Source organism: Cuculus canorus, chromosome 1 (genome assembly GCF_017976375.1).
Source record: "Cuculus canorus isolate bCucCan1 chromosome 1, bCucCan1.pri, whole genome shotgun sequence".
Lineage (NCBI taxonomy): Eukaryota > Metazoa > Chordata > Aves > Cuculiformes > Cuculidae > Cuculus > Cuculus canorus.
The window spans coordinates 26,336,454-26,349,201 of NC_071401.1; the positions used below are offsets into that span (position 1 = coordinate 26,336,454).

The 12,748-nt window shown below is 33.7% G+C and overlaps 1 protein-coding gene across 6 annotated transcripts in view; it reads right to left on the reverse strand.

The window, feature by feature from the left end:
- Positions 1-1,796: 1,796 nt before the first annotated feature.
- POSTN (periostin) overlaps positions 1,797-12,748 on the reverse strand; it is a 33,066-nt gene continuing 22,114 nt past the window's right edge. The window contains exons 17-24 of one of the 6 annotated variants that reach the window (XM_054054251.1): positions 12,424-12,471; positions 9,068-9,163; positions 8,347-8,436; positions 6,703-6,780; positions 6,273-6,353; positions 3,975-4,061; positions 2,669-2,710; positions 1,797-2,100 (exon numbers count right to left, since the gene is read on the reverse strand). In XM_054054251.1, coding sequence (XP_053910226.1) covers positions 2,060-2,100; positions 2,669-2,710; positions 3,975-4,061; positions 6,273-6,353; positions 6,703-6,780; positions 8,347-8,436; positions 9,068-9,163; positions 12,424-12,471 — 563 coding nt within the window. In that variant the 3' untranslated portion in view covers positions 1,797-2,059. The other 5 variants (XM_009568696.2, XM_054054220.1, XM_054054226.1 and 2 more) reach the window with 5 other exon arrangements.

The window sequence follows — 12,748 nt, forward strand, 5'->3', positions numbered from 1 at the left end:
GAGGGGATCATGGAGGAACATGGTTTATTTGTTGTATTTAACTCACATTATATTAGTGAATGTTAAAGTGCAGAAAGAAATTTCACTACCAGAGGCTTTAAAATGTTATCACAGCAGAAAATATACAAAAAATTAGTACGTTACGGATTTATTCCAACTTAAAAGTTTAAAAATATCATACAACACAAGACGCTTTAATCCGCTTTCTTCCTTTCTCCTGCTTCCTCCTCAGTTCCTCTCCTATCTGTCACCTCTTGGCCCATTACATTTTTGGGAAATGAGAGCATAGACAGATTCCTCCCCTAACATAACTACTATCCTTCAAAATTTACTTGACTAAACAACTTATGGTGGCACTGAGGTGCCAAAAGCACCATCTGCATTAAAAGCAGATGAAAGTTAATAATTTAACGACAGTTAAAGACCTTGGGGGAAAGTGACAGTTTCAGTTCATCCTCTAGGTAGTCCTGAGAGCTTTCATGTTCATTTTCATTCTCATTCTCACCTGAAAGCTACCTAGCTCTTACCAGAGTTAAAAGCTGTCCTTCCATCAAAGCATGATGATAGTGGATACTGCGGTCACCTTGCTGAGAGAGTCTGACAGCCCAGTAGGGCTACACAATGTCTTAGTCCAATGATTGGATAGCTTTATCATTCAGGGAATAGTTCTCATGGTATGCGATTATGGAATTGGGGATGGTATTTAACTGTTTTAAATAGACTGATGCAGTAGAAGTGCATTTGCATGTGCCTAGTGAGAAAGTGAAGCATCGTCTTGCTTCTGTGCAATTAAGTTTCTTAATTGAAAAGTACACTAAAAGCTTAAGAACATTTATTTTGCTATCATATTAGAAGAAAAAATTACAAATGAAAGCAAGCATAGTTCAGCCAAAGTCTTTATTGAGTATTTGTTTCAAAACAAGCATAAAAGCTCATTAGATAACTCCTCTGAAACTTTGGTCTGCAGAATTAAGGCACTTTGAACACATTTTTTTCTTACTCCATAAGTAATTGTTTTCCAACTTTTGTTAATAAAGGCAAAAACTTTTATGAGTATAAAACTAGAGTTATAAAATTGACATAATTTACAGACAACTCCACTTTAGCACCAGAAAATAGCAAAGCGTGTTTTGATACAAAAGCTTTCAGACCTAGCCTAATTTTTGTAAAACCTTTTTCCATGCTGAGTTAATTGTTTGCATGCATTTTATAAGCCACTTTAATAATCAAATGGCACAGTTAGGGAAGAGTGGGAAAACAGTTTAGAATCTCAGTATATGTGTTGGTATAGGATTCCTTTAACGGGAATGATTTTTCCTAGAAATAAAGAAGTCAATATGGTCTCAAATACATTTCAAGAAGCTCATAGTGTTAGGTCTTCACTTTCTAAGAGCTTCTATTAGCCATGTTATCAGAAGGCATTTGGATATGCAATGTAGAACAAAAAAAAGATACAATTTGTATAAAGCATATTTGTTTAGAAAGGTAACATTATTGATCTCATTATGACATTAAACACACAGTGTAGTTTGATTTATAAAAAGCATACAAATAGTACTGAACCAAAAGTGCTACTTTAACATGTCATATTTTCTTGGATTACTCTAAAAGTCACCTGAAGTTATTTTCACCTAGAAATCATCAAATTTCATTTATATTTCTTATTTAGTGAAAATAATAATAATAAAAAAATACATTCTGTATTGTTCCCTGCTCTTTTTTAATTCAAACCTGCAAACACTTACTAGCCAGCATAAGGAGGAATCCTGGTTCTACAGAAGCTGACGGTCTTCTGCAGTTCTAGGATCCCACCCTGCATAAAGCTTACTATCAAGAGCAGTTAAAGCACCCTCAGTTGAGTACTCCTCCTATTAAGCACTGTGCTAGCAGTGAGTATCTGCAGCTTCACATCCTTCTATGGATTCATGGTTCAGTTTTACATTGTGTTACCAAAACAGCATCATTTTCTAATGTTCTTGTTTTTAAAAAAACAGTTTTTCTTCCTCTCAAAGAACACGTCGTTAATTTGTAATTCTGCGGATTCTGTCTTGGAAAGCTTTTAGGAGTAGACTAGCCTTGTCCTCCTTCTTGCTGTTCCACCTGGGAAACATGGAAAAAAAACTCCACAGTTATTACCTATTATTATATATAATATAGTTACTCTACATAGTATATTTCCTTGTGAAACATACATGTGAAGGAGAAAGATGAAGTGTGGTGCTGAATCTTTCATTGCTATGCTGTCAACTTGGAAACTATAATGAAATCTCAGCTTCTTAATTATAATAATAATTCTTAATATCAAATTAATGTAGAATCAGTAAGTTACAGATCCCATGGGGAAATCCCATAGTGCCATTTTCACAGTGTTAAGCTTCAAGGTCAGATCTCTCTTTGATGCCTGTATTCAGACCTGAAACACTGTTTAACTGAAGCAAAAATTTAGTTTGTTTTCGTATAGCAATATATATAAGAAGAAAAAAATCTAGAAGCCCAATAATTAGCAACACCATGATTAGTTAAAATTTCTTTTTTTAAAACATGAAGACAACTCTTTCCTTTAAAGTTACATTTTCTCAAGGCTGTATTTTTCTCTCCTGACTTACAACGTAAATGAGGATAGTATTTGATGCATGATAAAATGTTTAAATATATGTTTTTCTTTTACCTTGTGTCCTCCTGGCCAGTTGTACTTTCCGTGCAGGTGCTTCTAGAAAACAGAAATATTGCAAACAGAAGTTATTTGTAAGAGCCTTTGAATAAAAACTCATTAGAAATGTTGGAAACTCCTTGTTGACTTGCGAAACATGTTCTGTATGGCATTCAGTACATTAAGGATTTTTTCCCATTCTCATGTTGACTTGGTCACCTGAAAAGTGAATCCTTATAATATAATTCACATATTCCTATCATGTGCATTCATCCATCAAATCTTAGCAACATTTCAAAAGTATTTTTACATTTTAACAGTATGAATTAATCTGTTATTCACACTGATCTACAGATGACTACATGATGTAGGCAGGTGCCAGGACGTTTTGCCCATGCTCTTCAACACCATTGAACATAGTGACTTACAAGTTCAAGATTTAGTCAACATTGAAATTATACAAATGCTATGTTATATCTTCAGTATTTAGGATAAACTTCAAATGGTAAATGTAGAAACATATTCATTTAACTTCAGTCTCCAAAACCCAGTCTTTTCCTATAAATTTAGTTCAAAGGCTGACAGAATAACTTATTCTGCTTTATCAGAATTAGAACTGAAAAAGGATATACATACAAATATAAATAAAAAATAAACCCTAGATAAGCTATTTCTTGCCTTTGAACTAAGACAATTTAAAAATACTGTTAAACTTTAAGAACAAATTACTAGTATAAAGCCAGTCTGAATTGTATTTGGCTTCTCTAAGAGATTCGTTTTGGACCACAACACCATTCAGCTTTTTCAAGCTCATGAGCTTCCCTCATTTAACCACAGGATAAAGGCAGAGAAATTCCAAGACCCTGTGAGATATTTACCCATTCCTAGCAGTTATATTCCTTCCACCCAACCCTCCTTCACCAAGCTGAGAATCTCTCACATCAACAGATCCCATTAACATTGACAAGAAATAATTCAAGTTAAATACAACTCACGTGGTCTTCTTCTGGATGTGCTGTTTAGAGAAAAGGTAATTCTTATGGTGCGCATTCCTTCAAGTGTTTTATCTGAGCTTTGTGTTTATACATTTCCTCTGTGCATGCCAAATTTTTTAGTTACTTTTATCCAAAAGAAAAGCCTCAACATTTTTCTTTGCAATGTCACTTAAAGAATTCTTTTCCAAAACAGTTATAAAAGTCTTTTTGCTAAAATACTGGCTTCAGATCTAAGTGATTTTTGTGAGTATATACTACAAAACACCACCTGGAATGATCACTTCAGAAAAAGCAGTTCTTAGTGATACTGGATTTTTGGACAAACTAACCTTCCAGATGGACTTTCTTGATTTCTCTCTCGATAATCTGTGGCTCTCCCTCAATTACTTTAGTAACCTTGGTGTACTCAGTTCCAGCTATGATAAGCATTAAAAACAAAGGAATTAAACCTGACATAGCATTTTTCCATATGCATGGAGCCTTCCGTGGAAACAATGTCATTTTGGGGCTGTAGGTGTATGCAGGCCAGCGTGTTATTTGTGTTGTGGGGTTCTGCTGATTTTCTTGGCCCTGCCACAGATGATTCTTTCTCTAGGCCTGAGAGTGATTCATTGCAATCTTGACTTGAAGTTTTGTTTCAGCAGGCTGCTAATTGTGATAAGCAGTGACAGAGATTGTATGAGTAGAACTAAAGAACGCATTAAATAGTTATCTTACTTTAGACAGTGAGAACACATTCATTTGTGACTGGACTCACTTTAAATTGCTTAGGAAATTTTTGGTAGAACAGAAATAATTGGATGTGGACAAGAGGGTCATAAAGCATTATCACCATTATCACCAACAGCCATAAAGCAGCATCTGTATCTGCTTTTATTGGCAAAATATATGGTAAGGTATTATCATGACAGCTAAGGGTAGCTGAATGGATAAATCATGGGAAAAACAGAGAAAAATAAAATTAAAACAAAAGACAAATCTGCCGATTTGGTCCATTCTGTAAAGCAAGATTCTTAAACTAACATATAATAGCAAGGAAGAATAGCAAGAATTTAAGAGACAGTATTGTCTTTTCCAAATTTAGTAGAGAAACTCTTTTCCATACACCTGTAGGATCACTGTAAGACACGTCTGTGCAGATTATGTCTATTTAATCACATGTCCTGTAAATTAAGATGATGATTGCAATTACAATTGTAATCGTTTATTTCTGGCATCAGACCTGTCACCAGGATTTTGAAGAGTTCTACAGATAAAGTTTCCTCCTCTTCTTACTGCCTGATTGACACCAGTAGAACATAGTCCAGTATTTGGAGGTATTTTCTCACTTCAATTTCTTTAATTTTCTACTTTCTTTTATAACATTCAACACTGAAATAGGCATCTCCAGAGAGCAACTGTTTTTACACAGCTGAGACACTTAAGATAGAATAAGGTGAAAAATGCTCTGGAAGTTCCTTTTTTTGCTCCAATTATTATAGGCAAATCCTGGCTGAGATCATTAAAACTAGGACTTAGATGTTTGCAAACATAAAAGAGAAATATATTTGCTAGTATTCATAGCCATATATTGTCTTGTTTCAAAGATTAGCTGTATTATCAACTAACATGGTTTTATTTTGTGGAAAGCTGTTTTAGATGTCATTCAGCCACCATTAATTTTTTTATTTAACTGAATTCATATCTACTAGAAAGGGCTTTTGAATGACTACAAGGTTTAGTGCAGTAAACATATAGCTGTCTCTGAGCTACTTCTCTGGCACTGAAGTTTGTAACTTTCTAAAAAGTGACCATAAAATGAAGTGGATTCTGTTAATTTATGCCAAGAGAAATAGCCGTACCTGGTTTTAAGCTTCTAAGTCATTTACTACAGTCAAAACACTTGAATTCTCTCTCTCTCTTTTTTTTTTTTTTTTTTTTTTTTTTAATTCTCCATTGCTGTTATAGATAGCTTTTTCTAATCTACGTTAAGCAGAGGACATTCCAAATTCATAAATAAAGATTAATTTCATAAGCAAAAGTTCTTTTACTAGTTTTCTACAGCTATTGGTTACATATTGCCAAAACAGTTAGAATTAAGAAAGCAAGGAGGAAAGAAAAATATTCCTTGGAATGCTATGTTTGAAGAGAATTAAGATTAATGCACTGATACCCATCACCTGTAAGCACTGAAAGAAGGATGTCAAACATGCCTTTAATTATTGACTTGAGGGCAATGAATATTCATTTCTGAAGAACTGATAAGATGAATTTGGTTATTACAGTACTTTCCATAAGTGTTTTTCACAGATTTAAATTTGCTGAAAAAAAGGGTTCACAGCTACTGGAATAAATCTTCATTGCTCCCCCATGTTTTAAGTAGATAACTTTTTAAAGACTGAAAAAATCCAAGTAATTTTTTTTTTTTTTTTCTGGATCAATATTGTAACAAATTGGTTAATCAGGCTTTGGTATTTGTTTTTGTTTCACAGCCATCTGACACTTCATGTATGGCATTCTATTTTTTTCCCCATTAAAATTACACCTCTGCTAAGTCAGTCTTTAAAATGTTGAGATCGACAGATCTGAGAGGGGTTTCAGTTATCATAACCTGTTGCAAAAAGGTTAGTTATAATACACTGAATTACCTCCCTGAAGAAGTCTTTTGATTTCTTCATCTTCAAGTAAATGACCATCACCTTCAATAAATTTGGTCACCTTGGTAACCTCTGATAGGATACAGGTTATCACAAAAAAAAATGATTTACAGTAAACATTAGACAAACCTATAACAACTTATTACTGAATTATTCCTGTCGCAGCATTTTGCTAAATTACAAAATTCATCTGTTATGATATAATATTCCATGTAAACAATGAAACAACATATTGCATAAAAAACAAAGTATACTATATATTGGACCCATGCAGCCTCAAGTCTGGAGCTGATTGAAACGTGAACGTTTAATTTCTTGGTGTGATTTTGCAGTATGAACACTTTTGCTGAAACATGGAGCATCCATTCAATAATTGTTTAAGTAATATAATTTTTAAAGGACAGAAAACAAGGATACTAACCTTCTTCAAGTAATTTCTTTAACTTTTCTTCATTGTCTGAACCACCGGCAGTAATTCTAGTATATTTTATTTCAGGACCTGGAAAAAAAAAAAAGATGTACAAAGCAGCAATGTTAATCAGATGAAAGGATTGCCTTTCAAGCTATTTTTTTTTCTATTTAAAAGTGGGTAGTTCTGTCTTTAACGTGCGTTAACCTGCCTTTGTGATCATTTTATCTTCTACTGTGGCCCAGATTAAAGAGAAAAAGTTTTATATAGAGTAAAGCTAATCAGGAAAGTATTAAACACAGACAAATTTAACATACTTATAGTTAAGTATTTGCTTATGTTCTTGAAGTAAGATATAGTTTTAGCCACTTCCATTATATCATAGATCAGATACTTCCTAAGTGCAAAAAGAACCCCAAAACCTGGATCCACTGTTATAAATAGACATTGCCACTTTTATTAATGCTGTGAATTATTTGAAAGCTTAGAATTTGAGTTTCTTTATCAGCTTCTGCTAAGAAGGAAATCTCAGGTCTGAAACACTAGCATTTTACATTATGTTGATTATTTCATGTGAGATATCAGTGAAACTTGAATTTGAGAAATGAGAAAATATTTTGCTTTCTTCCTGGAAATTCTGTTTTGTAAAATAGTCCAAGATTTATTCAGAAACCACCAATGCTTTTCATTCCCCTATTTTCATAGTAGTAAACAGTTGTATGAAAATATCCTTTCTTGTTTTTTTTTCTTGCTTGAATGACTTCTTAAATTGATTAAGTTATTCTAAATTAATTGAATATTAAGACCTCTGCTAAGTCAATGTATTCCTATAACACTTTTCCCCTTACAGCTGCTCTCTCAGGCAGAAATTTAATAACAGCATCCAAACTGATATTTAACCAATGGGATCAAAATGCTGTAGCAGAGAATTTGTGACTGCTTAAATGCACCTCACTCCACTTTTCAACTCCTGTGAAGTTCCTACATTTTTAAAGAAATATCTCTGTAGTGCATCAAATACAATTGAAAATGTCTGAAGAGTTTGAAAGTTACTGTGGAGGAAGATCAAAGGACAGATGAACATTCGTTTTATCTTTTATTAGCTGAATACAAAAGTTTCACTTATGCATGTCAGATCAATATAGGGCCCTCCTTACAGAGAAACAGAGAAGCTATTTTTTCTGAAATGACTGTCAAGGAAGCCTGGGATGACCTGCTAAAGTCAGTATCTACACACTGAAGGTCTGTCTTTGGTCAAACAAGACTTATCTGCAGATATACAACCCAAAAGTTCACAAAAATAATAGTCTTCCTTCTAAAGCAGCCAGATTTTAATATGCAATAAAAGCAATGTCATCCTGAAATGGTAGCAAGGAACTCGCAAAAGCAGACACTTTGCAAATACATTAAAAAAAAAAAAAAAAGAAAACAGACAAGTTTCCATGATTGTCACCTTGCTAGAGCATCGTTGCAATATCTATATGTATGTGTTGTAGTGCACACAGCCAGAATTTGAGCCAGTGGCAAGTGGGAAACTTTAGGGAAAACTAATCTCTCCAGGAAATGCAGTTTAGACATTAGGACAGAACTTAAGATCTATTGCTTCTAAATGTAATGATGAACTTCACAGAGTGTGAATAGCTGAGTGTAATTTACCTTGAATAATTCTTTCTTCTGTTACTTTTTTCTCTGTCACTTCCACAGGTCGCCCATCAATGATTTTGGTGTATGTTTTAATAATTGGATCTACAAGGATTTTTAGATTGAAGACATTAATCAAGTGATGAACAATGTTACAAATACTGAAATGTTTTGAGATGCTGAAACCTACTGAAGCACACAAGGAAATACCATAATATAGTTTACAAAACATAAAATGTTCAGAATTGATCAGGAACTGTTCACCAAAATTTAAGATGGCCTCATATTTTTTCTTTGAAATAACTCTAAATGTGAACCTCCCAATACCCCTAGCAAGCAGGAGACAAGGTTTACCTCTCTGTCTGATAAAACTGCCTTTCTATTGGAACATCACGTACTACATTTCTGATCGCAGGAAAACAACCACTAAATAATTCTTAACTGAGACAGAAGTTATGTTGGCACGCAGAGCATTTCTAATGCTTTCTTGACTGCAGCTACGGGACACAGCTAGGCCACAAGAAAACCCAAACCCACAAACTCCACTCTGAAATGCACGAGATGTGAGAATGAAATGCTACAATAAAATTACAATACTTTGAGAAGGTCTTGTTAAATACAGAACAGTTGTCTAATATATCACATGAATCACCTTCATTAAAGTAGAAACTGACTGGGAATAGCAAACGCTTCAAATCTTAACCAAGACAAATTGAGTTGCTGAAAGTATACCAACCTCCATGAATCACTTTAGTTATTGTTTCCCCTTCCCTGACTATTTTGAACTCAGGTTCCCCTTCAATTAATTTAGTAAGCTGTGTGATAGATGGGTCTGTGACATAAGAAAAAAACAACAAGTTAAAAATAGATATAAAAATATTTATGGTATTCCACAGGGCTGAGAGGAAGATAGTATCTGTCCCCTAACCTTAATAGACCAGATGACTGCAATGAAAGGGGTTTGGATTCTTAGAAGCCATTTGCAGCAATGCTGTACAGTTTTGCAGTTCCTCCCATGATATCTTAAATTTGGATCCTATTGTATTATTTTTTACATTTTTTTTTTTTTTTACTTTTGTGTGTCTGACATTTTTAACATCTGTTGACAAGTTTCAGGCAAAAAAGCAGATCCTCAGCAGCTGAACAGAAGTATTCCTCTGTATACATAGATAAGAAGCCTGCTGTGCAGCATTGCTGAAATCTTATAGCTACTGCTCTGCTAGTGTTGAACATGCAAACTGTTGTGTGAAAGCTTAGAAAAGAATCAGAGGGAGAAATGCTTGTCATGATAATTCCTACTAACTGTACAGATATCCAAGAGGGAACTGGGCTTTTTAATCAGAATTGCCTTTTGTTGTTTGGGAGGGTCTTTTTGTTTTATTTGGGGATTTTATATTTACTTTTTTTTTTTTTTTTTAAGTTACCAAGACTTAGCCAGTGGTCACACAGCTTAAAGAAACAAATAAATAAACTTCAGAAATCAACTGGAACAGTTATAAGGCTATTTGTCAGCATTCATGGCTCATTCTTTGAGTTGCGTGGGAGAGGTCATCTTGATTTCAATGGCCAAAACAAACCTCTTAATCTTGTGCAATCCCTATAGAGCATGCTGATCTACATGTACTTCTGTCTGACAGGCTGGAAAAGCAGACACTAAATAAATTAGGAGTATAGAACTGATGCAGTCAATTAAGAGGAACGGTATGGTTCTTCTCTAACAAGGGTTATGGAGACATCTTTTACTTCAGATCCGTTACTCCTTACTCACAGTAAGAAATTTAACACATTCAACCTTTCTCACTTCGCTTGAGAACCCTTTAGAAATCTTTCTTTATGTGTATTTATGTAGAAGTTGATACTGCATAGTATTTAAAAAAAAAATACCGATCAACATTTAACAATAACTTTTTTGTTTGGGTGCCTGGTGTTAATTGCTGAAAACAAAATAATACAGGCTAACAAGTATCCTTCAATAATAACAAATCAAGCATATGTTTTTGTTGCTTTTGCAGGAGAAGATGTTTTATTAAGTTAGACTTTAGAGATAAAAAAATCATTTATTTTCTTCAGACAAGATGATATGAAAGAATCATAATGATAACTAGTTATTACAGAGTAGACTATTCAGCCATTCAGAGTTTTAAATAGCTGAACATTTCATTGTTTTGAATTTGATTTTGCAACAATTCTGGCCCCCAAAAATTCATAAATATTGGAAAGAAGGTATCTTAAAAGATTTGTTTACTTGTTTCTGCTCTGCATGTTGAGAATCCATTAAATACCTACATACATTGATAAAAGGGATGGATATTAATGAAAACCTGTCAAAGGTATATTTATGAACATTTATAAAGCCTATAATGTTTTTCTACATTTCTGAATTACTGTACCTTCCTATGTGATTGATACAACAAAGGCATGCAAAACAAAAGGCAAAGCCATGGTTTGCTATAGTGCCTAGTCTAGGATCTGTCCTTTCAACATTTAATCCATTAACGTTTCAGTTTCAATAAAATTTAACTCTTCAGAACCCTTTAACTTGCCTCTGTACGGATGATGGAAGCACAATTCAAATAAATAACATCGAGAAGAGAAAGGGCAGACATCATGTTCTAAATTTGTGAGGGTTGTTATGTTGTTTTGGTTTTTTTTTGTTTTTGTTTTTTTTTTTACTGTAATCTCTTTTCCATCATGATCTGCTAGAACTTCCAGACATATGCTGCAAAAATTAACATGCAGCTTTGCCAGTTTTTTCTAATGATAACTGTTGGTTTATGTGATTTTGATGGGAGCTGCTACTCACTACTATTACTACTAACAAGCTGAGAAGGGCCAGAATTGGCTTTATTTGGACTATTTCTGAATCATCAGCAGAAAGGTTGCGTTGGCCAGACATCATTCCCAGGAGTGTGTCCCAATGCTGGAACGCTGTACTGGCAATGGAAAGGAGTAACTTTTCAACACTCAGTAACTCAAAAAGTCATTTTTTCTCTCCTTGGTGGATAACATTTAGGTGTATATTTGACTTTAGATGTGCTCAAACATTTAATTTTTGATTTAAAAGAGTATTTTATTTCATTTAACTTTCAACTTCTAAACATCATGTAAATCAACTAATCTGTATGCCCTGTCTGGATTTAACATAGAAGAACAGATACTTTCAGGGAGTGATTCACCTTCTATCATCTTAGATGGATTATCATATGGAATCATCTATCATATATAATACACTGGGGATGTGATTAAATGATAGATATGCAAATAAATCAGCATATGGTGTCCAATTCTAGGTGGAATGGAACACAGGCAAGTTGTAAAAAAACAAGCGCATGTCACTTCTGCTGGGAGGAAGTCCTCCCAGAAACAATGATTAAACAGTCTGGATAATTTTTTTGAAAGACATTTTTAACTGCCTTTTTCCTCAGTCAGGCTAAGTCACATTCCCTCTAAACATTTTTATTTCAGTGGAAAACTGAAGTTTATGAGCAGTGTACCTGGCTCAATGAAAGAATGAGCATTTCAGTTATGGATCACAAGCAATATTGACAGTCCCACCCCAATTATTTGTTGTCTTCAGCCCCACCATTAAATGTTAGGTCATCCTTTTGCCTCGAGAAATTAAAAAGGAAAGTTTGGCTAACTGTTCTTTCTAGGCATCTGACAGATATTGGTATTTAGAACTGGTTGAAAACTGTAGAAAAATGAACTGTTTTTTTCTTTTCTTCAGAATATAAGAAACAAATCTACTTCATTTTTTTTAAATAAAAACATATCATGTTTTTACTAAAAGCATAATAATATGTGTTGTAGTTAAAAGAAATGGTTTTAAAAAAAAAGTCTGCTTTAAAATATTTGTAAATGCCCATAGAAAAAGGAGAAAATACTTTTGGAGAGAAAAAACATGGGATATCTTTTTACTAAAAAAGAATCAGCCAGTTCTAATTGCAATATTTGTATCTTTGCCTTTCCAGCAAAGTGTTGTACATCCTGGAGTTATGTACAAAATACATCTTGCTAAAGAAATACATAGAATATATATCCCGTATATGTATACAAACATATACAGAAATATATATTAAGGGCCTTGTTTACCTTCCTTTCTGATGATGGGCTGGACGTTGCTTTCAATTATGTTAATTTCTGAAAGTATAGAATATGGAATATAAAACACATTCCATTCTTACAGTTTCTTTATGGTAATGATCAGTTAGAATTTGGTACAGTCATAAAGATGTGGATAAAATCACAGATTCTAATGGATGGCAAAGTAACTCAAAAGGATTTAGAGTGTGGATCTCAGTCCTCGTTACTAAATGGTAGTTTTTACAAGTCACCAACAGAAAGAGTCTGCTGATGGGTTGTTTGCCTTTTTTTTGTGCCTTATGAAACCCAGTGGTTATGAAAACCATGAGTATGT